Below are 26645 nucleotides of genomic sequence, written 5' to 3'. Positions count from 1 at the left end.
AAACAAACAGAAAATGTCTTTTTGTGACGTAGTTTTCATCTTTAGACGTCTTTGTGCAACATGTAATCTCTGCCCTTCGCTCTTCACCGATATTGTCAGTCACTAATGAGAGCAAATTAGCTCAGCCTCCTAGCATGTAAGTAGACTTTTCAGCAATAATTTATAAGTAGAGAATTCCTCTTGAAGCATCAAAGATATTGCTACAAACTGTTGAGCCTTTTAGCCCTACTTCAGTGTGCTAGTGTCTGAACCAGCCTTCTCTAATAGCTCTGAAAACTGGATGGGGAAAGACTTAGCAGGTATAAATTTATTCTGTCTGGGGGAACAAAAACTCATTTAAGGTCAAATTATGGCTGGCCCTTACCCAGATGTGTGGACAGAGGAGGGTGTAATTTCTGGTTCCCTCTTCACTAACCTTTTAATGCACAGTGCCCCATAGGAGGTGTCAAAGAGGAAGCAAGGCCCTGCTCCCCTCTCTCTCCATTGGCCCACAGACTGGATCCAGGGCAACACAGATCTGTTAAGGTTCCCAGATTAGCCAGGAGATCTCCAGTTTTGTGGATCCCTGCCTGGGACCCTGAGCAGCTGAGTTATTCTCCTGATTGGAGAGCTATGGAGAGGGACTCTAGGCTGTGTCTTTATAGTTAGAGACCCTGCCTAGATGGAACTATCCTCAGAGTCAACCAGGAAATTAACCATGGCAATCCCACACACAATACAGCCCTAAACCCACCTACAGCTCTTCCATAGTGATGTCAGAAGTTAGCTAACCTGAGCTGGCATGGCTCCTTTTGTGCTCATTTTAAGACCGGGAGAACAAATTCTGTTAATAGCTTGTTGAATTTTTTTATTCAAAACTAAAACTGTTTTTGGTCTTTTATTTTAAGAGTGTTGTTGGAAAATGTATTTGAATTTTTTTCTGATATTTACAAAAATCCCAAAAATCCAAAATGAATTTTGTTTTCAGTTTTTAGTTATTTTACCTTTGTCTCCCTTTTTTCGTCTCCCTCAATTTTCCCTTTTCCCATTTTGTTGCTGAAATGGTGAGGGAAGGGAGGAGGAGAAAAGTGTGCGGGAGGTGAGGGGGGAAACCACTGTGACGAAATGGGAATTTTCTGAAATATTTTTATGAAGCCGATATGTGTCTCAGTTTCCCCTGTATTTCACATGGCTAGTCAGTGGGGATGAGGGGGAAGCACTGTTTGCACTCAGGGCAGGCTAAGGCTTGGCCTATACTAAAAAGTTAGGTTGATCCAGCTATATTGTTCATCAGTGTGAAAAATCCACACCTCTGAGTGGTGTGGTTAATCCAACCTAATCCCTGTTGATTTAGCTACTGCCTGTCAGGGAGGTGGATTAAAAGGAGAACCCCTCCCATTGGCATTGATAGTGTCTACTCTGAAACGCTACAGCAGCATAGCTGTACCATTTTAGGTGTAGACAGACCCTAAGTTTTCAGTGTAAACCAGCCCTCAGAGAGACATGAGCCTGAACAATGGGGTTCACAACAGCTTGGCTGGGACTCTGGCTAACCAGAATGGACTATGCTTTATCTTTCATTTCTCTGTGCTAACCTAAGGACTTCCTATGCTATGTTGCCCTGGACTAATAAACTCTGTTTTGAAGATGCTGTTTGAGTGTTACTGCAAATGCTTGGTGAGGTGCGTTAATTCCAGAAGAGTGTATGCTTCTTTACCTAGGGTGATCAGACAGCAAATGTGAAAAATCAGGATGGAGGTGGGGGGCAATAGGAGCCTATATAAGAAAAAGACCCAAAAATCAGGACATCTGGTCACCCTATTTTTACCAGGAGTCTGTCTCAGTTGGACTCACTGAACAGAGCTCACAATGTGTGACAGGAGTGCTGAAGCCCCAGATGCTGTCTCGTGCAATCACGTGGCCTACCCTGTGCAGGAAGAGTGAGACCCTTTGGGTCTGGCACACTGGAGGGGATTCTCCTAGAGACTTCCAAAGCTGAGCGCTTAGCACTGATCCTGTGGATCTGTGACAATGATAAATTAAAAAAAAAAAAAGTTTCACCTCTCTTTTTCCTCCCTTCCAGAAAGATAACAGGGTAGCAAGCTGGGATGTAAAGCTACCCCCGCACACACCAACTGTCCATTTTGACCATGCTGTCGTGCACTAGAAGTTCCCTAGTGTGCTTTGATCTGCTTCTGTTATGGGTGAAGGATAGATTTACTAACCAGTTGCCACCAATTAACTGTTTGTATAGACAAGGCCTTAGATCGATAGTTGATCCTCAATATTTGAGCTTTAATGTATTTGCTTTTCTTAGCTCTAGAAACAGTTTTGCTAGTGTATGTTTCTATAGGAAACAGATGTTCTTTTTTTTAGTTCCAGCTTCTACTACTTGTTGAGTTCTGCTTTTTTACAAAATTATTTAAAGGATGAAGAATTGTTTCCTTAGCTGTTGTTTCTTTCCTAACAACTAAATGTATATGTTTTCAGTCTTCTTGGAAATCCCCACCACTGATCCCCCGGAGCGATGCAAGTTTTGCGCTGTCCACACTGGTGTTATGTCAGTGGGAGATGCTGTCCTGCAAAATAGCTTCCTCTTCTTGCTGGGGTGAAGTAATTATACCAATGGGAGACTTCTCTCCCATCGTCATAGTGCATCTTCACCAGACGTGCACTGGCACAGCTGCACTGGTGTGCAAAATCCAAAATCAAACATTTTAATTTGGGAACACCAGAAGTTTTTATTTCGATCAAAAATGCCAAAATGAAAATTTCTGAAAAATGTCAGTTCAGAACTTTTAAGAAATAAAGATGTTGAAATATTGGAATTTTAGTATGGATGGAAATTCCAAATTAAATTCAACTCCATACAGAACTCTGTAGCTTATCTTCTCAGCACGTCAAACCTGCCCTCCGCTCTCTTCACTGACTTCCCTTAGACTATCATGTCAAGTTCAAGGTTCTTATCTTCAAGGTACTCAGTGGCCTGAGCCCCTGCATATTTGAAGATCACCTAAAGCTCCAGGACCAGGGCTGGCTTTATGACCCACGGAGTCCCATTGGAATCCTCGGTGGCGGTCCAGGGCTTCGGCGGCACTTCAGCAGCTGGGGGTCTGCTCCAGGTCTTCCATGGCACCGAAGGACCTCTCGCTGCCAAAAGGCCTCCAAAGATCCCCGGAGTGGACCCTCCCGCTGCCAAAATGCCACTGAAGACCCCTGGAGTACGGCCCTGTAGCGAGGCGGTGTGGCTCCCCTCCTCCTCAGGGAGAGTCGAGCCCCGTCAATCAGCCACAGGGGCGGGACCACTGAGCGGAAGTCCCGCCCCTCAGAGGGTCAGGCAGCGACTAGGAAGAATAAAAGCCGGGCCCCAGCCTTCAGTTGCAGCCCAGCCACCATCAGGAGCAGACGTGCCCGCTGACGCTTGTAACTGGGAGGCTGAGGCCAGAGGCCGGAACGAGGAGCTGCCAGAGCTTCCCCGTGGCCGCTACGACAAGGAGCTGCCACAGCTTCCCCGTGGCTGCTACGACGAGGAGCTGCCGGAGCTGCCCCGTCCCTACTACGGACCTGAGGAGCCCCAGACCAGGCCTGGCCCACATTCCCAGAGGTACTACCGGACCTGCCACCCAGCCCTGACTGGGAGGAACCGATGGTACTGGACGTTCCAGAAACTGCGACCACGGACCAGGTAGGAACCGAGGGGGATATAGGAAGTAGCCCGGGGGCAGCTGACCCCAGTCAGGCTGCAGAGGCACCGTTGCCTATGTCAGTGTGTTTCGGTCAGGATCCCCACTGACCACCGTCAGCGGTGACAACCGCTACTAGGGTCCCGGGCTGGAACGCAGAGGAGTGGGTGGGCCTGCGTTCCCCCTGCCACCCGTCCCTGGGTGGCAGAATCCCCCTCTTCCCGGCCTGGGAAGGCCATTATAAACAAACTAGTGTAACTGTTTGTTGGTGCCCCGCCCGAACCAAGGGCTGGGCCCCCTTTGCTTTGCCACTGCTCTGCCCTGCCCCAAAGGGCCAGAGCAAATTGACTATTTTAACTGTTTGTTGATGCCCCGCCCGAACCAAGGGCTGGGCCCCCTTTGCTTTGCCACTGCTCTGCCCTGCCCCAAAGGGCCAGAGCAAATTGACTACTGTAACTGTTTGTTGGTGCCCCGCCCGAACCAAGGGCTGGGGCCCCCTCTGATAGTGCCGCTGTTCTGTCCCGCCCACAGGGCCCGAACTGCCCGAGCTGTGACTGCGGTTCCGAGAACAGAGGCCCTCGGACAACGAGACGAGGCCGGTGTGGCTCCCCTCCTCCTCAGGGAGAGTCGAGCCCCGGCAACCCTCGTTACAACTGGTACCAGGAGTGGGGACGTCGAACCCCTCGCCCCTGTGAGAAGGGGCTGGTAGGAGAGCACCAGTGCAACTAGCGCTCCCCGAACCGGAGACATGGACATCGAACGGCTGTTCCAGCTGCTGGCGGAAAGCCAGGAGCGGCAGCAGGCGGCCCAACTGCTGCAGCAGCAACAGCAGCAGGCTGCCCATCTCCAGCAGCAGCAGCAGTGAGATGCCGCACACCTCCAGCAGCAACAACAGCAACATGCCGCTCAGCTGGAGCACCAGCAGCAGCTCATCCAGCAACTGGGAGGCCAGCTACAGATGCTTCTCGGGCCTACCGCCCGACCCGCAGACGGGGCCATGGGAGAGGACGCCGGAGGTCCCCAGCCGCCAGCGGCCCTGCGCCTGACCAAGATGGGCCCGGGGGATGACCCTGAGGCCTTCTTGGTCACCTTCGAGCATGTGGCCCTGGTCGCCGGATGGGCCTGAGCCCAATGGGCCACTCTCTTGGCACCGTACCTAACCGGACCAGCCCAGCTTGCATATCGCGGGCTGGCGACAGAAGATGCCAAGGACTACGAGTGGATGAAGGCAGTGATCCTAGACATCTTGGATGTCAGTCCTGAAACCTTCAGACAATGGTTCCGGGGCCAGACTTACCCGACAGGCGCCCGTCCCCAGTTAATTGCACAAGGCCTGAGAGAGGCCTGCCGCTGCTGGCTACAGCCAGACACCCGCACGGCGGAGGAAGTAACCGAGCAGGTGGTCTTAGAACAATTTGTACATATTCTGCCTGCTCGAGGAAAGGCCTGGGTACTCCGCCACCGGCCAGCCACCCTGGGGACCGTGGTCTCCCTGATGGAGGACTTCCTCGCTGCGGAGGCTTCTGTGGGGCCCGCCTTCCAGCCACCTGCTCCGGGCCCCGACCAACCCCATGGAGGAAGGAGGGGGTCCGCCCCGTCCGGGCCTTGGCAGCCGACCCACGGACAAGACCCCGGGTCGGCCCCCCGGGCCCAACGCTCGGTTCCTGCCCCGCAATTGGGCCCAAGGAACTCCCCTGTGGGCCTGTCGGAGCCCCACCGAAGCCCTCCCCGGAGCCCCCGTGCCATGGGTCCCTGGCGCGGACGCTCGGAAATAGGGCCCTGCTTCGGAAGTGGGAGGACCAGCCACTTACAATGAAACTGTCCAGAAATGGAATGTGACTTTGGGCAGGTCTGTGCGGGGGAAGGCCGGGCCCGACGACCCCAGCCCCCCAAGCTCACGATCCCGGTGGTCGTGGGGGACCAAGCCACCACGGCCCTTGTCGACTCGGGCTGTGGCTAAACGTTGGTCCGTCAGGCCTTGGGGCCACCGATCGACCCCAGTCTAGGCCCCATCCACCTACAATGCATCCACGGAGATGTTTGCCCCTACTCGAGTGCTCGGGCCCGACTAACCGTCAACGGCCTCACTCGGTCATTGATCGTCGGCGTGGCCCCCCAACTGGCCTACCCTGTAATCCTGGGACGTGATTGGCCCACCTTTGAGGGACTTCTCCGGTCCATACCGGCCGTAGTGGCCGAGCCTCGGGAACCCCCATTGGAGACAGAGGAGGACCCCGAGGAAATTGGAGCAGGGACCCTGGAGGCGGGAGGTTTGGCGGAGGGAGCCTCCTCCGAGCCCCGCTTTGACACCGACTTCTGTCGGGACCAGAGGGCCCATCCCACTCTCAGACGGGCCTACGAGCAGCTTGCGGCAATTGATAGGTCAGTTGTCGACCCTGGCCGGGCCACGCAGTGGCCCCACTTCGACCTCCGTCGGGACAGACTGTATCGAGTTGAGTGGGACCCCCGCACACGAAAGCCACGGATGCAGCTCCTTGTGCCCCAATGCCACCGATGGGCAGTGATGAGCCTGGCCCACGATATACCAGCAGCGGGACACCTGGGGCACGAGAAGACCCTGGCCCGAATTCGGGCTCGATTCTACTGGCCGGGGCTAGACGGAGATGTAAGGCAATACTGCAGCTCCTGCCCGGAGTATCAGTTAGCCGCCCCACCCCGGACACCTAAGGCACCCTTGGTCCCCATGCCACTAATTGAAACACCCTTCGAGCGAGTCGCCATGGACTTGGTAGGTCCGCTCTCCTGGAGCACGGCGGGTTTTCAGTACATCCTGGTCCTGGTCGACTATGCCTCCCGGTTCCCGGAGGCTATCCCTTTACGGAGCATCACGGCCCGGACCATCGTGGGCGAACTGGTAAAGGTGTTTTCCCGTGTGGGGTTGCCTAAGGAGATCTTAATGGACCAGGGCACTAATTTCACGTCTAGGTTGCTGAAACAGGTCTGCCGACTCCTGGGAGTAAAGCAACTCTGTACCTCCGTCTACCACCCCCAGACAGATGGGTTGGTAGAGCGGTTCCACAGGACCCTCAAGGACATGCTGAAGAGGTTCCCGCCAGACGAACTACGCCACTGGGACCAACTTCTCCCACCTCTGCTACTCGCCATCCGGGAGGTTCCCCAGGCATTGACCAAATTCTCCCCCTTTGAACTCCTGTATGGGCGGAGGCCACGGGGCCTCCTGGACCTAATGAAGGAGACATGGGAGGAGTCGGCCTCCCCATCCCAAAGTCTCCTCCAGTACGTTCTCCGGCTGCGGGAACACCTAACTCAGGCGGGAACCCTGGCGCAGGAGAACCTAAAGATAGCCCAGGAAAGGCAAGAGCGGAATTATAATCAGGATACGCAGGTGTGAGAGTTTGCCCCCAGAGACCGGGTTCTGCTGCTCCTACCCTCCAGCGAGTCAAAGTTATTGGCCCGATGGCAGGGCCTCTACGAGGTTTGCCAACCGGGTCGCCGGAAGGAGAAGCAACTGTACCACATCAACCTTCTGAAGCCGTGGCATGACCGAGAGGGCCTGCTAATCGACCCGTGCCCACCGGGGTTAGAACTAGGCCCGGAAGTATCCTAGACGGAGGACGTGACTGAACCCGCGCTGGGTGGCGCCCTGACGGACGAAAAACGCAAGCAGGCCAAATGTCTGCTGCGAGCCTTTCGGCAGATCTTCACAGTGCTACCGGGCTGCACGACCGTCACCTATCATACGGTCCAAACCGAGCCGGGGAAGGTTATACGGGAGACCGCCCGGCCGGTACCGTACCACATGCTCCGGGAAGTTGAGGTGGAGGTCCAGGCCATGTTGGCCCTGGGAGTCATTGAACCCTCCCGGAGCGAATGGCGCAGTCCGGTGGTCCTGGTGCCCAAGCCGGACGGCTCTCGTCGGTTCTGCATCGACTTCTGGAATGTTAATGCCATATCCCGCTTTGATGCCTACCCGATGCCCTGGGTCGACGAGCTGCTCGGCCGCATCGGGGAGGCCCGGTATATCACCACGTTGGACCTTAGCAAGGGATATTGGCAAATCCCCCTCGAGGAGACCTCCAAAGAGAAGACCGCCTTTGCCACCCCATCCGGGCTGTATCAGTTCACCCGGATGCCCTTCGGTCTCCATGGGGCCCCCGCGACCTTTCAGCTGCTCATGGACCACCTCCTGCGGCCGCATCAGGAGTATGCGGCCACATACCTAGATGACGTCGTGATCTACAGCCGCTGCTGGGAAGGCCATCTCAACCAGGTCGCAGTGGTCCTCAGAACCCTTCGGCAGGCGGGGTTGATGGTGAACCCCAAGAAGTGCCGGATAGCCTGGGAGGAGACCACTTACCTCAGATATACCGTCGGGCAGGGGCAGGTAAAGCCTCTCATAGGGAAAGTACAAGCCCTTGCGGAGTGCCCCACCCCAACAACGAAACGGCAGGCACAGCGCTTCCTGGGGCTCGTGGGGTATTATCGGCGGTTTGTTCCCCAATTTGCATCCATTGCAGCCGCCTTGACCAAGCTGCTAAAGAAGAACAGCCCTCGAATGGTACAATGGACCCCCGAGTGTGAGACAGCCTTTACAATGCTCCGCAGTTGCTTGTGCCGGGAACCCGTCCTATATAGTCCCGACTATGACAAGCCGTTCATCCTCCAGACGGATGCGTCTGACGTCGGCTTAGGGGCAGTCTTGTCTCAAGAGGGGGACAGAGGAGACCACCCCATGCTGTATTTGAGCAGAAAGCTATTCCCCCGGGAGCGGAATTATGCAACGGTTGAAAAGGAGGCCCTTGCCGTCAAGTGGGCCTGCGAGGCCCTTCAATTCTTCCTCCTGGGCAGCCCGTTCACCCTCATCACGGACCACGCCCCCCTTCAATGGCTCATGCAGATGAAGGACAACAATGCCCGCATCATGCGCTGGTATTTGGCCTTGCAGCCCTATGCGTTCACCATCCGGCATCGGGCTGGCAAGGACCATGCCAAAGCGGACTTTTTTTCCCGCCTCGAGGAGATGGAACAGCCCAGCCCCGACAAGTGGGGGCCAGACTTGGGGGAGGGGGGTGTAGCGAGGCGGTGTGGCTCCCCTCCTCCTCAGGGAGAGTCGAGCCCCGTCAATCAGCCACAGGGGCGGGACCGCTGAGCAGAAGTCCTGCCCCTCAGAGGGTCAGGCGGCGACTAGGAAGAATAAAAGCCGGGCCCCAGCCTTCAGTTGCAGCCCAGCCACCGTCAGGAGCACACATGCCCGCCGACGCTCGTAACTGGGAAGCTGAGGCCAGAGGCTGGAACGAGGAGCTGCCAGAGCTTCCCCGTGGCCGCTACGACGAGGAGCCGCCGGAGCTGCCCCATCCCTACTACGGACCTGAGGAGCCCCCAGACCAGGCCTGGCCTGCATTCCCAGAGGTACTACCGGACCTGCCGCCCAGCCCTGACTGGGAGGAACCGATGGTACTGGACGTCCCAAAGGCTGTGACCACGGATCAGGTAGGAACCAAGGGGGATATAGGAAGTAGCCCGGGGGGCAGCTGACCCCAGTCAGGCTGCAGAGGCACCGTTGCCTATGTCAGTGTGTTTCGGTCAGGATCCCCACTGACCACCGTCAGCGGTGACAACCTCTACTAGGGTCCCGGGCTGGAACGCAGAGTAGTGTGTGGGCCTGCGTTCCCCCTGCCACCCGTCCCTGGGTGGCAGAATCCCCCTCTTCCCGGCCTGGGAAGGCCATTATAAACTAACTAGTGTAACTGTTTGTTGGTGCCCCGCCCGAACCAAGGGCTGGGCCCCCTTTGCTTTGCCACTGCTCTGCCCTGCCCCAAAGGGCCAGAGCAAATTGACTACTGTAACTGTTTGTTGGTGCCCCGCCCAAACCAAGGGCTGGGCCCCCTCTGATAGTGCCGCTGTTCTGTCCCGCCCACAGGGCCCGAACTGCCCGAGCTGTGTCTGCGGTCCCGAGAACAGAGGCCCTTGGATGACGAGACGAGGCCAGTGTGGCTTCCCTCCTCCTCAGGGAGAGTCGAGCCCCGGCAACCCTCGTTACAGGCCCCCTTAGGTGTGGGGCCCCCTTAGGCGTGGGGCCCTCTTTGGCACGGGGCCCGATTCCAGAGAATCGGCGTAAAGCCAGCCCTGTCTAGGACAAAGACCATAGTAGACAATTCCACTCCTCAGACAATGGAACTTTCTACAATAAGTGTTTAAAGTTCAGCTGGATAGGAGACAGAACTTTCTTGTCAGCCAGTTCAAAACTATGGAAGGAACTTTCCTCTTCTCTCCCCCCACTCCTAGAACTAAGGACCATCACAAAGCTCTCCGCCTTCTGCTCCAAGTACAGAGTGCACTTCTTTGACCTTCTCTAATATAAAACAATAAACCCACTACAAAAACAAAAGCCTACACACACAATTCTTCTCTTGGGGAGAGGACAAGAGGGAATGAACTACATGTAACAGTTGTTGAATGTGCTATTGGAAGCTGCTTGGATACTACAGCGAAGGGGGCAGTATAAGAACACATATAGAATAGACTGGTCGTTCTTTAATGTTTGAGCTAATTCAAAACTGTCAGTTAAGCAAGGTTAGCAAATCCTTTAAAATTAGGGCAGGGAACTGGCATCCTTTTGGCATGGAGTCTCCTGCCCTCATAACAATTCCCTTTCCTGGTACACAGGAGCCAAATGTGGCTAGGCAGATGGAGAGCTATGATCATGACATGACCGACCAAGGAATTGTGCACATCCTATTACTGTGTTTATTTTTTTACCCTGTTCTTTCACCTCACTCTGGCTGTCTCATCTACCTGCTATGTCTTATCTAGCATAATAGAGCCCAGCCTGGTTGTGGCATTTAGATGTTACATAATATAAATTTTTAATAATTCTACTACTAATAGTAATGTAATTTATTTCCTTCAATCAGTCACCTAACATTAAAATCAACAATTACCAGCTTACCTATGTCATACAAGAATTTCGTCCTAGTGTTACTGTGGTGCCATTAGAAAGTGACACAGTCAACAAATATGCAACCAGTAAAGTCTCGTTGAGCTGGTAGATGATCTGGCGGGACTTGCATCAGTCCAAGGAAGTAAATAGGATAATCTTGCTGATGATGTGTGTCTTGGGGCTAATGCATGTCTGAGTGGTTGGGGACTGGTACCGCAGGATGCTGCTGTGATGGTAGCAGATACAAAGCAATTTATTCAGATAGGAAGAGTTAGTATTCTACTTTACAAGCCGTTTTAGGGAACTAGTGGTTTAAATGGTTTACATGATTTCAAATGGGACTAATTATCATTAAAAAATGAGAAAAACATTACAACTTCCTCTTCAGTTTTAAAATGTCTTAAATGGCAAGATTCAGGATTGTATATATTTCTTGCAGGAACATTTTCAGGGTGTCCATGAGCCAAACTAGTCTTTGCATAAAATTACACATTCACTTTGTAGTCTATGTTACTTTCTTTAGTTTATACCACTGAACATTACTCAGAGTCTGGGGTGTGTAGCAATGAGTAGAGAGAGAACCATCAATAAAACTCTACAACGCATATTCCTTTTCAGTGGTGTAGCCATTCAGTAGAATAGAAATGCCTTGCGCACGCTTGGAATATATATTTAAAAAGTATTCCCACATGTGATATAATTAGAATCACAAAATATTCTAATATTTGCTATGCTACAATATACCAAAATGATATTCTTACGATATGTACACCCATGTAGCTGAGCAAAAGTTCTCTTTTCATTAGCTATGTCTGGAGGATATTATAAAGCTTGGTGATTGGAAATTTGGGGGGGCAGGGACTGTCACTTCTGTGTATGTGTAAGTTCCTTGCACAGTGAGGCTTAACCTGATTAAAGCCTGTAGGTGTTGCCACAATGTAAATATTAAGTAGTACTAATTAATATCAGTGACAATGTTTGATTTAAAAAAAAAACAAAACCACCATATGGTTTTGGGGATGCTGTCATGCTACAATTCCATGAGCCTCCATCTTAATAAATACAAAAGTACTGATTGAAGCCAAAAAAAAAAAAAAAGTATTTGTTCTCTCCAGAACATGAAAAATCTTGGACAAAACAGATACTCTCGAGAATGCTGCTGATATGTTGAAGGGAAGGATTATATTTGCTTTGCTTTTCATTACTGTTAGCTATTTTGTCATAATTTCAAAAGGGAAAATTCTGCTGGCTTTGTCATTAATTTCCTACTATCTGTATATTAAGCTTCTATAGAATTTTATTATTCTGCAATTCATTCAATTCCTCTTTTTTATTTTGGTCTTGCAGACTTGCTTAAGGATCTGCTTTCTCTTTGAGTTTTCTGCTGTGTAGCCAAATCAGGTGGGTTGACTAATTCTTGTATGTAGGCATCTCCATTGTAATAGTAGCAGAGATTGATGAGTTTTCCTGCTGTCACAGCTTCCCTTCAGATTCTGAATAAATATATGATTGTGCTTGAGGTGGTTATTTCACCTCATACGTTTTATAATTTAATGTTCCAACTTCTCTTAGCTTCAGTGAAAGGAAAGAAACTGATGGGATTTGTGTAGATGGAGAAATTAACTGACATAGCTATGCTAGTATCATTATATAACACCACAGGTGGATGCTGATTCTAGAATGGTTCCTTTTTCCGATTTAGTTTAATATGCTTCTACTGGAAATGCCATGTCAGTAAATTGCATTGTGTAGACAAGAGATGTACTATGGGAGCGGGATTGTCCTGTACAGTCAGCCTCACCCCTTCTACTTCTACCACCAGGAAATGCGGTGGTAATATTCACTAGTTCAACAATATAATGTACAGAACTGTTGAATATTCTCACTGCAGGTATTTAGATAAATGTCATGACCTTTCTTGAAGAAGGCCCTTGGAAGTGTTGTATGACAGTTGTCTAGTCCCTGCACAGGAAAGCTAGAAATTACCTTTGAAATGCACTGTTTCTGAGATACCTTTTGGCCAAATGGGTATGCTGAGGCTGGCACATCTGGCAATCCTAATTCAGCAATCTTTGTTTTCAGAATTAAAATTCTGCTTGTCCTGCCGGGAGATTTTAACTGAATAATGCTCTAAAGTTAATTCCTTACCTTCCAAACAGGTGGAAATGTGAGCTGCTACCAATGTTACTGGAATACTGGAAGTGTTGTCTCACTATCTGTCTGAGGTGTACAGTTTAAATGTAGCGGCTGAGCTTTTATCTGTGTTCTGCTGCAGGCTTGACACTGTTAGCTCCCTAATATCTTTTAGCAATTTCATTGGCCTGGAAACCCAACAACTGACCCAATATTGTCCCAGGAAACTGCACTGAATTGTAACCACTTTGTTTATCACCTGCATTTCTATGGAAAGAGACTTTGCCCTCAGTAAAGAGCGATTCACTTACAAAAGCAAAGTTTGCTCTGTTAATTCCTGCTGTTTCAAAATGCCACATGTGACAGAATAGTTCCTTATTTAGAGCCCAGAGCTTTCCCCTGATCTGTCAGCCCTGTGAAACATAGTAGGACCTACCAGCCGGCTCCTTACAGGAGGATTTTGTTGACAGCAACTAATTACCATTCATCACTTAGTGGAAAGGAAGAAAGGAATGAAACACTTGCCATGACATTCTCCACATTGCTTGTTTTCCTCTCTCTCATTCACAGTACTTTGCAGCTGCTGGGTAAGTCTCCATTGTGTGTCCACTGTAAAAATTGGATATTAAAGATCTTTACCTCATGCTTTTCCTTGGGCATTTTGATACTCTTTCATGTAGAGTCTGGCTACTCTTTCTTTGTTATTAACCTTATAGCTGTGATGTGTGGGACCCGCCTCAGATTCACATAGGATGGACGGGAAGGCACAGGGCCTAGCAGGATATCAGAAAAAGGTATAGAGGGAGAGACAGGACAGAAACTTTAATTCTGGATGTCATGACTTGCAAATGGTTGTGGCCAGCTTATTGATGGCTCAGCTTGGGTGTGCAATGGGAGAAGAAGGTGTAATTAGCTTTCTCTGCCTTCCCTTGCAATGACACCCCTTGTGCAGTGATCACCCCTAGGCCGGTTGCTTTGTGGAGCCATTTCTTCATGGCAACATTATCCAGATCTCTACCCTCTTTGAGGAAGAGACTACAAGATCAGGAAATTGCTTCCCCCCACATTAGGCTGGAGTCTCATTTCTGATCTGGTCAGTGTGTTTACATGATGGATGAAGGAATGGATGTAGATGATAAAGGGTAATCTACACTGCAATCAGAGGTGTGAATTCAGCTCAGGTCGGCATACCCATTCTAACTTTACTGTAGCTAGTACTAGTAAAAATAGCAGCGAAGATGTGGCCGCTCAGGCTTCAGTGCAGACTAGCAACACGAGTACATGCCTAGGGTTTCAGGCAAGTTTGTACAGCCTGAGCTGAAGCCCATTCCTCTATTTTTAGCTGTGCTAGTTAGCTTTAATCTAACACAAGAATGCCTGCCTGAGCTGCCATCACTTCCTTGACTGCAGTGCAGACATACCCAAACATATAAAGTGTGTGTGTGCATGCACATAGATAGAAAGACCCCACATTTTTAAAAGTGACATGATTTTGTGTGCCTCTGTGTTTTGAGTGCCCAACTTTAAACACTTTCAGGGGCTGGATTGGGGCAAGTGTGCAAAAATCACTAGTTAGATATGAAATCTTAAGTCATATTGTAGGCTGAGCTGTTAGGCTGACCTATTATTAAGATTGCCCAACACTCTCCATTATAAGACCATCCTTTTAGTTGCTTATCACTTTGCCAAACTTTAATTGTTTGGGATGAAATTATTCATGGATATCTTCCTCGGGCTGAATTTTTTTGGTTCAGCCACTTCTGAGAATGCAGTTAGGGAAAATAAAGTTGTTTTTCAATATTAAATTCTGATGACTATGGCTTTGGAGAAGAGACTGTATAAGTGGCAGGGGCTACTCTTTGTGTCTGGGATCTAGCTTATGCCATTCCTGTGGAAATTTGTCTGAATTTGGTCAAGTTATAAGCCTTTGGAAAATCACAGTTGGCACAAATTCCGTGGAGACGACGTATATTTTAGTAACTAGTATCTGAAGATTCTGTCTTCACAGAGCATATCTGAGCTTCTCTCAGCTACTAGTGTTGACTAAACTGCATGAGCCGTCCCCAGCATCCAGCTGAGCATGTTCCATCCTCTCTCAGCTCTGACAGCTGATCAGACTGCTCATGTACCATTCCCATAGCATAACATCGTCTCACAGTTCATACATGTGACCAGACTGCACATGCACCATCCACACAGAGTGACTGTGGGGGAAGACCAGTGCATAGATGGAGGTGTGGGATTGGCTGGGTGAGGCTAGGCCTGGGAGCCGGGGAAGGAAATGGGTGGAGAGAGAGAGAGTGGATGGTGAACTGAAATTGAATGAGGAGCCAGGGGAGAGTGGGACTGACAGGGCAAGGAAACTGGCAACTGGAACCAGTTGGAGGTGGGAGGAGGTGCAGGGAGGGAATACAGATTTAATGAGGAGCCAGGCTGCATGGGGGATAACTGGGATTGGCTGGGCAAACCGACTGGGACAAGAAGCCAAGGGAGGAGAGAACAAGGAGTCTGGAGAAGGAGACTGGCACTGGGAGCCAGTGGGGACAGAGAGCATGGCCAGGGAGATAGGTGACTGGAGCCTGGAGAGAAATGGGGGACACATCAGAGAGTGGTGGAGGGAATTGGGCATAGCTAGGCAGAGAGACTTGGAGCATGATGGGGGAGATGTGGACTGGGAGAAACTGGTAGAGGGAGTCTGGAGTGAGAGACTAGGACTTGTACAGCAAGGAAATTGGGACTGGGACCAGTAGCCTGAGGAGTGGAGACTAGACAAGGAGAATGGGTTGGGACTGGGAGTCAGTACAAGGACTGGGGCAGGTTGAGGGTTCAAGACTGGGGACAAAGGAGTCTGTGCCATTTAGAGCACTCTCACCTTCTGTCATAAACAGATGGTTAAGGGTTAATGTGTCTTGTACCTGTAAAGGGTTAAGAAGCTCAGTGAACCTGGCTGACACCTGACCAGAGGACCAATGGGGGGACAAGATACTTTCAAATCTTGGTGGAGGAAAGTCTTTGTTTGTGCTGTTTTATTTTGTTTTCGTCTGTTCGCTCTGGGTGAAGAGGGGCCAGACGTGCAACCAGGCTTTCTCCAATCTTTCTGAATCAGTGTCTCATGTTTCAAAATAGTAAAGTACTAGCTAGAAAGGCGGATTAGTCTTAATGTTTGTTTTCTTAACTTGAAATGTGTATTTTTGCTGGAAGGAGTTTACCTCTGTTGCTTAACTTGGAATATCAGCTAGGTGGGGAATCCCTCTAGTCTATATGAGCTGAATACCCTGTAAACATTTTCCATCCTAATTTTACAGAGATAATTTTTACTTTTCTTTTTTAATAAAGCTTTCTTTTTAAGAACCTGATTGATTTTTTCCTTGTTTAAGACAAGGGGAATGGGAGTGAACTCACCAGGGATTTGTGGGAGGAAAGGAGGGGGAAGTTATTTCCTCTCTGTTTTAAGATCCAAGGAGTTTTGGATCAGTGTGGCCTCTCAGGGAACCAGGGCGGGGAAGTCGGGAGGGGGAAAGGAAGGGGGTAATGGTTTATTTCTCCTTGTTTTAAGACCCAAGGGGTTTGGGTGTTGGGTTCCCCAGGAAAGGTTTTTGGGGAACACAAAGTGTGCCAAACACTATATTTTGGCTGGTGGCAGCGTTATCAGATCTAAGCTAGGAATTAAGCTTAGAAGTGTCTATGCAGGTCCCCACTTTTGGACACTAAAGTTCAAACTGGGGGAAAAATACCTTGACACTTTCAGAGCCTGAAATGGAACTCATGATCCCTGAAGCTCACCATTCCTCTGCTGTCAGAGGCAATTGTCCGTGGGCATGGGTGAGCATGAGTGACAGTTCATCTGAATGCCCACCCTTCCCCTTTCACCTATGTTTAAGGCTATCTTGGATTTTGTGCGCAAAACCACATTTAAAATACCCTCCCATCCCAGCTCTGCCCCCTCCCTGCAAAAAAAATTCAGAAGTTTAGAAGACTATACAAAATAGAATTGTACTAATAGAATTCAACTCCTGGTTTGATTTTAACGTTGTTGTTGCTTTAGAATTGATGGTATTTTGCAATTAATACCATACATTGATGGACTCTGACAGATTTTGCATTCCATAGAAGCACAGACTGCATAACAGAGTCTATTTGGGCCAATCATAATTAATATTGCATATCTTTCTTCCCTTTCCAGGTGACACTGAAAGATTTTGGACTACAGATTCTTTGACAGGTTTCCATTACCAGATAAACTCCCAATCAGTTCTAACATGGCACCAAGCAACGAAAAGCTGCCAGCAACAGAATGCAGAATTATTAAGCATCACAGAGATACAGGAGCAAACATACCTGAGAGGTAAAGTAACAAAGTAATCAAGGGTGAAAAAGCTGCATTGAAGTTAATGGAAAAACTCACATTGATGTCAGTGGGACCAGGGTTTCACCCACAGTGATATTTCTGTTTTTGTGTCAATTCTAAATATATCTCAGTGGTCTGAGAAACCTTTTCAGTGAGGCAGCAGCATATATGCCACCCTTTAAAAGGATAAAACACATCCCCCCACCCACTAGCCTGCAATACAGGAAGACTGGCCATTCCCCTTTCGGGGAGCATAGTGACATTGGCCATTATAGTTGGTCCTATCTTGCATTCCATGAAAAACAAGAAGCAAGTCCTGGTGCCAAGATTGTCTCCACATCTCTGCTTCCTCCCACCACTGTTCAGGAGTAGCCATAATCTGATCCATAGATTATATGTTTCCTGTAATCTTTAGTGATTATTTTAACTCCAAGAGAATACATGATGGTAGTTAGTCTCATGCTAATATGGGTGGACTTTACATGCATCAACTTCCAATAATGCCAGTAGAGTTAATGATTTAAGCTCCTTTATAAAAGTCATGAAGGAAGCTTCATAAACACCAGTTTGGAACAGGACCAGAAGAGAGCTAATGAATCTTTCATGTGCTATGTTTGTGCTGAAATGAAAAGTTCATTTATTCCTTTAATTTCCTACAGAAATCTCTGTAACCTTTACACATATATGCTCACATGTATATTGTGTTCCTATTTTCATCTATATATTTTACTAATTGGAAAAGCGATATTTTTGTTGATTTGCTCTGTCTCAGAAATGTAAATTTCCTATTTTTAGTTTTACTTCTTTTGATTCAAAGTTTCATTTAATTTCTTTTATAATTTAGAGATAACTAAAAATATGGATTCTGCTCTCTGGATTGGACTTAATAGTTTGAATTTTAACAGTGGATGGCAGTGGATTGGTAGCAGTCCGCTCAGATATTTAAACTGGGCTCCAGGTAGGTAAATCTGTTTATAATAATCAAAATAGATCTTCTGCTGGTGTAAAGTGGTATAGCTCCTCTGAAGTCACTGATTTACACTAGGGCCTGGTCTACACTATGAGTTTGTCTCGAATCTAGCAACGTTAAACCGAATTAACCCTGCACCCATTCACCCAACGAAGCCCTTTATTTCGATATAAAGGGCTCTTAATATTGATATCTGTACTCCTCCCCGACGAGGGGAGTAGTGCTCCAATCAGTATTGCCATTTTGAATTAGGGTTAGTGTGGCTGCCATTCGACAGTATTGGCCTCCAGGAGCTATCCCATAGTGCACCATTGTGTCCGTTCTGGACAGCAGTCTAAACTCAGACGCACTGGCCAGGTAAACAGGAAAAGCCCCGCGAACTTTTTAATTTCATTTCCTGTTTGCCCAGCGTGGAGCACCGATCAGCACAGGTGACCATGCAGTTCTAGAATCAAAAAAGAGCTCCAGCATGGACTGTATGGGAGTTATTGAATCTGATCTCTGTATGGGGACATGAATCTGTTCTATCAGAGCTCTGTTCCAATAGACAAAATGCCAAAACATTTGAAAAAATCTCCAAGGCCATGATAGACAGAGGCCAGAACAGGGAGTCAACATAGTGCTGCATGAAACTAAGGAGCTGAGACAAGTGTACCAGAAAGCCAAATAATCAAATGGAGGGGCAACTGATGACTGTAGCTATCCCGCAGTTCCCGCACTCTCCAAAAAACATTTGAATTCTTGGCTGAGCTCCCAAAGCCTGAAAGGTCAAAAACATTGTCGCAGGTGGTTCAGGGTATATGTCGTCACTCCCCCCCATCCATGAAAGCAAAAGGAAAAAAATCATTTCTCACCTTTTTTCAATGTCACCGTATGTCTACTGGATGCTGCTGGCAGACGCGGTGCTGCAGCGCTACACAGCAGCATCCCTTTCCCTTCCCTTCCCTTCCTGGTGGCAGACTGTACAGTATGACTGATATCCATCATTGTCATCCCATGAGTGCTCTTAGCTGGCCTCAGTGAGGTCAGCCGGGGACGCCTGGGCAAAAATGTGAATGACTCCAGGTCATTCTCTTCTTTAAGCTTTGTCTAATGGAGATTCACTCCTGCCTGGAATATCATAGCAGCTGGAGGCTGCCTTCCCATCCCCCCGACCTTTGATCTTTGCTTGCAGAGGCAATAAAGTCAGTGTTGTTTCTTATTCATGCATTCTTTATTACTTCATCACACAAATGGGGATAACTGCCACAGTAGCCCAGGAGGGGTGGGGGAGGAGGGAAGCAATGGGTGGGATTGTTGCAGGGGCACCCCCTAGAATGGCATGCAGCTCATCATTTCTGCAGGATGTCTGGGGCTCTGACCCAGAGAGGCTGTTTGCCTCTCTGGTTCTTTAGTAGGCTTGCCTGATATTCTAGGCAGGACTGACTCTCCATTAGACAAAACTTAAAAAAGAGAATGACCTGGGGAGTCATTCCCATTGTTTTGTGCCATGCGCTGCCGACCCGACCCTCAATAGAGCCAACCGGGCACCGCGAGGACAGCAGCAGACGGTACGTAGACTCCTGTGGCACCTCTTAGACTAACAGACGTTTTGGAGCATGAGCTTTCGTGGGTGAATACCCCACTTCGTCAGATGCATGTAGTGGAAATTTCCAGGGGCAGGTATATATAAGCAAAGCAAGCTAGAGATAATGAGAACTACTGAGGGTTTTTGTAAATGGACATCAAATCGTATATTGCGTAATGGCAATACACAAAAACCTGTAGGAGAACGCTTCAACCTCCCTGGCCACACTCTAATAGCAGACTTCAAGAGTGGCCATCCACTCTCCGCAAAAAACTTTCTAGGACCAGACTTAAAAGAGAAACTGCTGAGCTTCAGTTCATCTGCAAATTGACACCATCAGCTCAGGATTAAACAGAGACTGTGAATGGCTTGCCAACTACAAAACCAGTTTCTCCTCCCTTGGTTTTCACACCTCAACTGCTAGAAGAGGACCTCATCCTCCCTGATTGAACTAACCTCATTATCTGGTAAGCCACCTCCATGAAAAGCATAAAGCTTGTTGCTCCACAGCTGGAGTGCCGCAGTGCCAGCGTGGACACCCTGGTCTGTTAATGTGCTCTGATCGGCCTCCAGAAGTGTCCCACAATGCCTGTGCTAGCCACTCTGGTCATCATTTTGAATTCTGCTGCCCTGCCTTCAGGTGACCAACCGTCAGACCTGCCCTTCAAACTCTCTGGGAATTTTGAAATTCTCCTTCCTGTTTGCTTATCAAGACGTGGAGTGCTCTCAGCACATCTTTACGGGTGACCATGCCTCCATGTGCCAGGCGATCCCCAGTATGGAACAATGGTGAGGTGCTAGACCTCATTAGTGTTTAGGGGTGGGGAAGGAAGATGTCTAGTCCCAGCTGTGCTCCAACTGTAGGAATTATGATACCTATGGGCAGATATCAAGGGTCATGAGAGAAAGGTGCCATGACCAGGACGCACTGCAGTGCAAGGTTAAAGTGAAGGAGCTGCGGAATGCCTACCACAAAGTGTGGGAGGCAAACCACTGCTCTGGTACTGCCCCCACAACCTGCCATTTCTACAAAAAGCTGGACACGATACTTGGGGGCGACCCCACCTCTATAATGAATAAATGGGAATCTTGACTTGGAACAGAGGCTATTTTATATTTTACCTTTGAATTTTGCAGGAATACTGTGTCCAGTCCTGGTACCTGCAATTCAAAAATGATGTTGATAAATAGGATGGGGTTCAGAAAAGATCCGTGAGAATGATTAAAGGATTAGAAAATATGCCTTATAATGATAGATTCAAGGAACTCACTCTGTTTAGCTTACCTAAGAGAAAGCTATGGGATGACTGTCTGTATGTATCTACCTGGGGAACAAACATTTAATAATGAGCTCTTCAGTCTAGCAGAGAAAGGTACAACACAATCCCGTGGCTGGAAGTTGAAGCCAGACAAATTCAGACTGGAAATAAGGAGTAAATGTTTAATAATGAGAAAAATTAACTATTGGAACAGTTTACCAAGAGTGATGATAGATTCTCCATCACTGAAATTTTTAAAATCAGGATTGGCTGTTTTTCTACAAGCTCTGCTCTAGGAATTATTTTGGGGAAGTTCTGTGGCCGTGTTATACAGGAGGTCAGGCTAGATGATCCCAAGGTACCCTTCTGGCCTCAGAATCTATTAACTTTTTTCAGTTTGATTCATCTGTGCAGCAGATAGCACTCTACATCTAGTCAATTTAACAATCATAAAGTCAAGAAAGATCACCAAAAAATTGTTCCTTCAATTGGTGACATGATTTTTTGCAGTGATTACATGGAGATTCTGTTTTATATGTTTGTCAAAGGAAGCCCCGTTCCAGCTCCTGGTAAACTCTGTGCCATGCTGAATCCCAGAAGAGCTTCTAAATGGGAAAACCAGGCATGTAATCAGAAACGTGGCTACATTTGTAAAAGAGGAAACTCCACTTTAGAGTCTCTCAATATGCCTTTAGGTAAGTGTGTCAATTTAATATAAGGTGATTTGTTGTTTTGTTTTGTTTTTGGTAGAAACTGCAGCCTGCAAAGATGTGCAAAAGGAGATAAAAAGGAGATGCATTTTGATCACCATGAAATTGCAGTAGAAGTTATTTTTTTAGCCAAGAATAATACTTTAAAAACACCCGTGTGTGTATGTGCATGCCTTTGTGCACAAGCAGGTGGGGACACACAATTTTCTATACTGCTTGGTACAAAAGGCCGTTATTCTACCCTTATCCTATATTAACCACTCTGGAAAGAATTCCATTATTCCATTCATCTAAAGCAGGTGGCTCAATTTTACATAACTAAAAGCCATATTGGCAATTTGACAGGAGCCCAGGATCGAATTTGCATAAACCATAATTGTAATTTCATGTCCCTAATTGCATAACAGGCACACACCACAGCCACCCTAACCTTTAATGCAAAGAGTCAGTCTGTGATGACTACAGCATGTAACGCTTCATGTCCATCTGAGCAGGACAGCAGGAGCACTAGTTTTCATTATCCACATCTCTGTATTAAAAAGCAGCCATGGGCTACATTTTACATTTCCTTGGACTACATTTAGACTGCAGGCTGCCTTTGACCTAAAGCATAGAAATGACAAGTTAGTAGCAGTCACATGCTATACCTAGAAACGATCTTCAACAGGCTGTTTCCCAGGGATGCTTTAAAAGCTGCTGTAAATGCTCAGTGACAAACTTATTAAATTAGAGAGAGATTTTATTTCAGAATTTTTTAACAGACAATAATAACATGAAAAAGAAACAGGTCAAGATTTTTTAAAAAGGGGAGCAAAAATTAGGGTCTGAAACCTGTATTTAGTCACCTAAGTGGCCCAGTGTAAAAAGGTGACAATTTAAAGATCAGACAATTAGTTGCAATAGTTTTCAAAATTATTTCTGTTACTGATAAGCAGTTACTAGAGATTTAGACCATGAGTGTCAATACCTGAAATTTCTAGGGAGCTGCCCTGTATGACAAGTCTGGGTAACTCTGTCCAAGTGTGAGTATTTTATGATATTTAGATGTTTAAATGATAAAGAAACACATTTTATTTATATTCACATTTAACATATTTAAAATTAGTCATATTTCAATTCTTACTAGAATGTTCTTGAATTTCTGACCTCAAATTTCACCTATATTCAGCTAGATCTCCTGTATTTTATGCACAATAACAGAAAATACTGCCAGTCTCATTTATGTTGTTCCTTTTTACATTGCTCTAAAACATTTTTATTTTTATTTTAGATCCCTTGGGGCCTATTAAATGCCCAGATGGTTGGCTGCCATACTCAGGTCACTGTTACATGATTCACAGAGAGCCCAAGGTATGGAAAGAAGCTTTGACTTCATGTAAGAACCAAGATGGAAATTTGGCGAGTATGCATAATATTGCAGAGAACAGCTTTATTGTTTCTCAACTTGGCTACCGTAAGTATTTCTACAGGCAACTGTTTTGTCTGCAGTATTTATAATGAACAATTAGCTGGTTTTTATTTTGAACACTACTGCTGACATTTATAGCCAAAGAATAGATCAGACTTAATGGGTGTTTTTTACATAAACACAGAAGAATATTTTTGTTTACTTATGAAGTAAAAATCTAAGTATTAAAAAACTTGTACAGTAGGAAAGGAAAAATTCTATAGCCCCTGAACCCCAGCTTGTGTGTGCCAACCTGCTTCCTTAGTACATAACGGGGGTGACTCTTGTGCCTCCAACCCCAGTCCCATGCACTGGAGCCTGATGAGTTCTGCAGTGACGAAGGTCTTCTCAGCTCGGCCTCAAGCCAACATTTGAGCATGTGCTTAACTTTAAGCACTGGAGGAGTCCCATTAAAATTGACGGAACTACTCATGCTTAAAGTTGAGCGTGTGCTTAAATACTTTGTTGCATTGGGGCCCTAGTGAAGAACAGTTAGGAAAAAACAACTCTGCTACTTTGTACAAACAAAATATGGGCTATTGTGGTTGGTGTCAGCATAAGTTATTTCAGCTTCCTCTTTCTCTAAGAAACCACCAAGTTCCTCCTCCTGTTTGTTTCATGGCCTGCAGGAGACAGTCATGCTGAAGTGTCTCCAAAGAGTTTTTGGGCTGTCAACATTTGGGAAAATGTATTTTTTTATGAAGAGAAGTCAAAAAGGTGAACAGGGTACATAAAACTTCATCAAATATGTGCTAGGCCAATCACCACAACCAGCGCTGAATTGTAGGATAGCTGATCTGGTTCTGCAGTTTTCCTGTCAATGGCAGCCCTCTGTTGTTAAGAGGGATGCTATTGCTCAATCCCAGTACCCCTAAGGCCACTACTGACAGAAGACAGAACCAGGCACAAACCAGCATATTCCTGTCTTTATTTTATTGTTTTAAGTTATCAAAAGATTGTCAAAAATTGTTTGTATCCCTCCTCTGCCATTTGCAAAGAGCGTATGTCTCTTTACTAAAGGCAAGATTTTTTGAGTGAGTCGAAGACTTAGCCATGTTAAAATGTAGGCCAGCTTACCCCTCACAGCAGAGAGGGATGTGAAGGAGCAACCTGCATTTTTTGCTGAAGGAGAAAGACTTACCATAACTCTTAGTGCTATATCCCAACATCCATGACTGAAATCTCATTCCAGACACGGAAATGTACTCTGTTACCAGTAAAAACATCATTAACACACCAACTGCTTTTATGTTAGAGCCAACAGAAGAGCTGTGGATTGGACTGAATGCCCTTAAGATTCAAATGTATTTTGAATGGAGTGATGGGACTCCTGTGACATATATTAAATGGTTACGCGATCAACCCAGTTATGTAAAGAGACAAGAAGATTGTGTTGTTATGAAGGGACAGGTAAAATAATCCAATTATTTTTCATAGATCTGTAGATTTGAAAGCCAGAAAGGACAGCTGTGATCATCTAGTCTGACCTCCTGTATAACACAAGCCATAGAACTTTCCCTAAATAATTCTAGAGCAGCTCTTTTAGAAAAATATTGAATATTGATTTAAAAACGTGACTGCTGGAGAATTCACCATGACCCTGGGTAAATTGTTCCAAGAGTTAATTTACTCTCACTGTTAAGAATTTATGCCTTTTATTGATGCTAATCAATACATAGTTCAGGCTTAAAATGACATTCATTATAAGCCTGATTCTGAAACATTCACATACCTCTCTTCTCCATAACCTTACCAAAAACACATGAAACCACTTGAAATTTTACGTGCCAGATCTCAGCCTGACTAATCAGACAGGTCATTTATAAGATGTCTGAGATCAAAAGTGAAGGAGTAATATTTCCTAATGTCTTTTAGCATTTCATATCTCCTAAAAACTCCTCCCAGAAATTCCAAAATTGTTTTGTTATTATGGTCATAGCAGCAAGTGGTGCCTTTGGTTTTAGTGACTCACAGTGATTTATTTGTTGTTATTATAAGTGGCTGTTGCATACTCAGTTTTCTAATCCACTAGACCATACTTCAGGGAAGTGACTCAGCTTCTGAGTTTGTTTCCCTATCTGTAAACCTAAGATATATATATACCTTCTTAAGGCTGTGGACATCTTAAATCCTATATTACTTCTGACTGACTGCTTTTACAACTGTAAATACCTTTTAACGTGAGGTTTTTTGTTTGTTTTGCTTTGCTTTTTTGTGTACAATGTCCTAGGTTTTAAAAAGCCAAACACTGAAAAGACATACATTTTATGATGTGGAATATTATTCACCCTCCCTCTCCCCACAAATGGGTCATGAGCAGGATTGGAACCTCTAGTTCTAGAGCCCGGGTCTCAATCCGTTGAGCTTACCAAGTAACTGGTAGTAGTAGCAGGCTGTTGTCCTCTATGTGGACAAGCCAGAGGACGGGTATGAGACACATATTTGTTGCTGACAGCAGAGGGATGTTGAAACTCTGGATTCCTGGAGAGTTCTAGAAGGGAGTGTTCTCTCATAGTTACAAACCCTAATTTCCTCTACCTCCTTCCCCTCTACCAACCTTTTACCCCTGTCCCGAGCACAGTGTTTCTCAAATGTGGCCACCATGACTGTATGCAGCCACCAGGGGCTATTCTTGTGGCCACAGTTTCCTGGGCAATGATATGGGGGTGAGGGGGAGAGGGGAAAACAGTGACCCCTCCCCAGGCGCCACCAGCAGTGGTTGCACTCCACCCCCCTCTGAGGAGATACAAGCTGCAGGAGCAGACAGATAGTCAGTTCCCTACCTTCCTGGGGGCGGTATGGTTGGGCTTCAGCACTAGGGTGGCAAGTGGCAGGCTCCAGCCACAGGGCTTTGGGCTCTGTTCCCTGGCTGTGTGACGGTGGGCTCTGGCCCAGGCTCACTCCCATCATCACTTCTGGTCCCTGCTGCCTTCCACAGTGCCCCATCACCCATGATCCCACTGCCTCTGTACCCATCCGGGGCTTAATTTGTCTCTGAGCTTGCCAGGGCCGAGTAGGTCTGCTGTGAAAAGTGATATTAACAAACAAAAAATATCACTTTTCACATCATACTTACTTATAGCTAGCAAGTCTTTTTTTTTTAAAGAAACAAACAAAGAAACAAGGAAAAAGACAAGAACATTCAAAGCACCTTATTTGTGTTTCTATTCTGTTTAGGTCCAGTAAGGAATAGAGACAACTGTACATTATTTTTATTATTGAGCCTGCAAATAAATAAATACCTAAATTACAATGATTTGGACATGTATATGTACATATTTATTTGTTTTTCCTAAAATTAATATAAGTATTTTAGGAAAAATTGTCAGAGCAGCCACCAGCAAGAGTTGGTGGCCTGATTCTGAGGCCACCAAAAAATTTGTTGTAAGAACCCCTGCCCTAGCATGTACCCTCATAACCTATCTCTGCCTCTTGCAGTCTGTCTCTGCTCCTGTGTGCTCCAAAACCTGTCTATCCCTTGCACACAGCTTGTCTCTGTCCCATACCACTACTCACCCTCTCCATTCCACTCACTCCATGCAGCCCCTGGCAGGAGCCTGGCCAGTCAAATGGGAACTTTGCAGAAAATAACTGCCAAATTTTAACAAGTCTGATGTTTCCTGACGT

General features: G+C 47.0%; 1 protein-coding gene across 1 annotated transcript in view; it reads left to right on the top strand.

Moving 5' to 3' along the window:
• Positions 1 to 13243: 13243 nt before the first annotated feature.
• Positions 13244 to 26645, top strand: part of LOC116826249 (macrophage mannose receptor 1-like) — a 55580-nt gene continuing 42178 nt past the window's right edge. The window contains 6 exon segments of the mRNA XM_075061941.1: positions 13244 to 13304; positions 16901 to 17062; positions 17910 to 18023; positions 21410 to 21556; positions 22842 to 23024; positions 24274 to 24428. Of these exon segments, the coding sequence (XP_074918042.1) occupies positions 13244 to 13304; positions 16901 to 17062; positions 17910 to 18023; positions 21410 to 21556; positions 22842 to 23024; positions 24274 to 24428 (822 nt within the window).

The sequence above is a fragment of the Chelonoidis abingdonii genome, chromosome 2, assembly GCF_003597395.2.
Source record: "Chelonoidis abingdonii isolate Lonesome George chromosome 2, CheloAbing_2.0, whole genome shotgun sequence".
NCBI lineage: Eukaryota > Metazoa > Chordata > Testudines > Testudinidae > Chelonoidis > Chelonoidis abingdonii.
The sequence above is the reverse complement of the archived record's forward strand: the minus strand, read 5'-3'. Positions and strand labels throughout refer to the sequence as shown.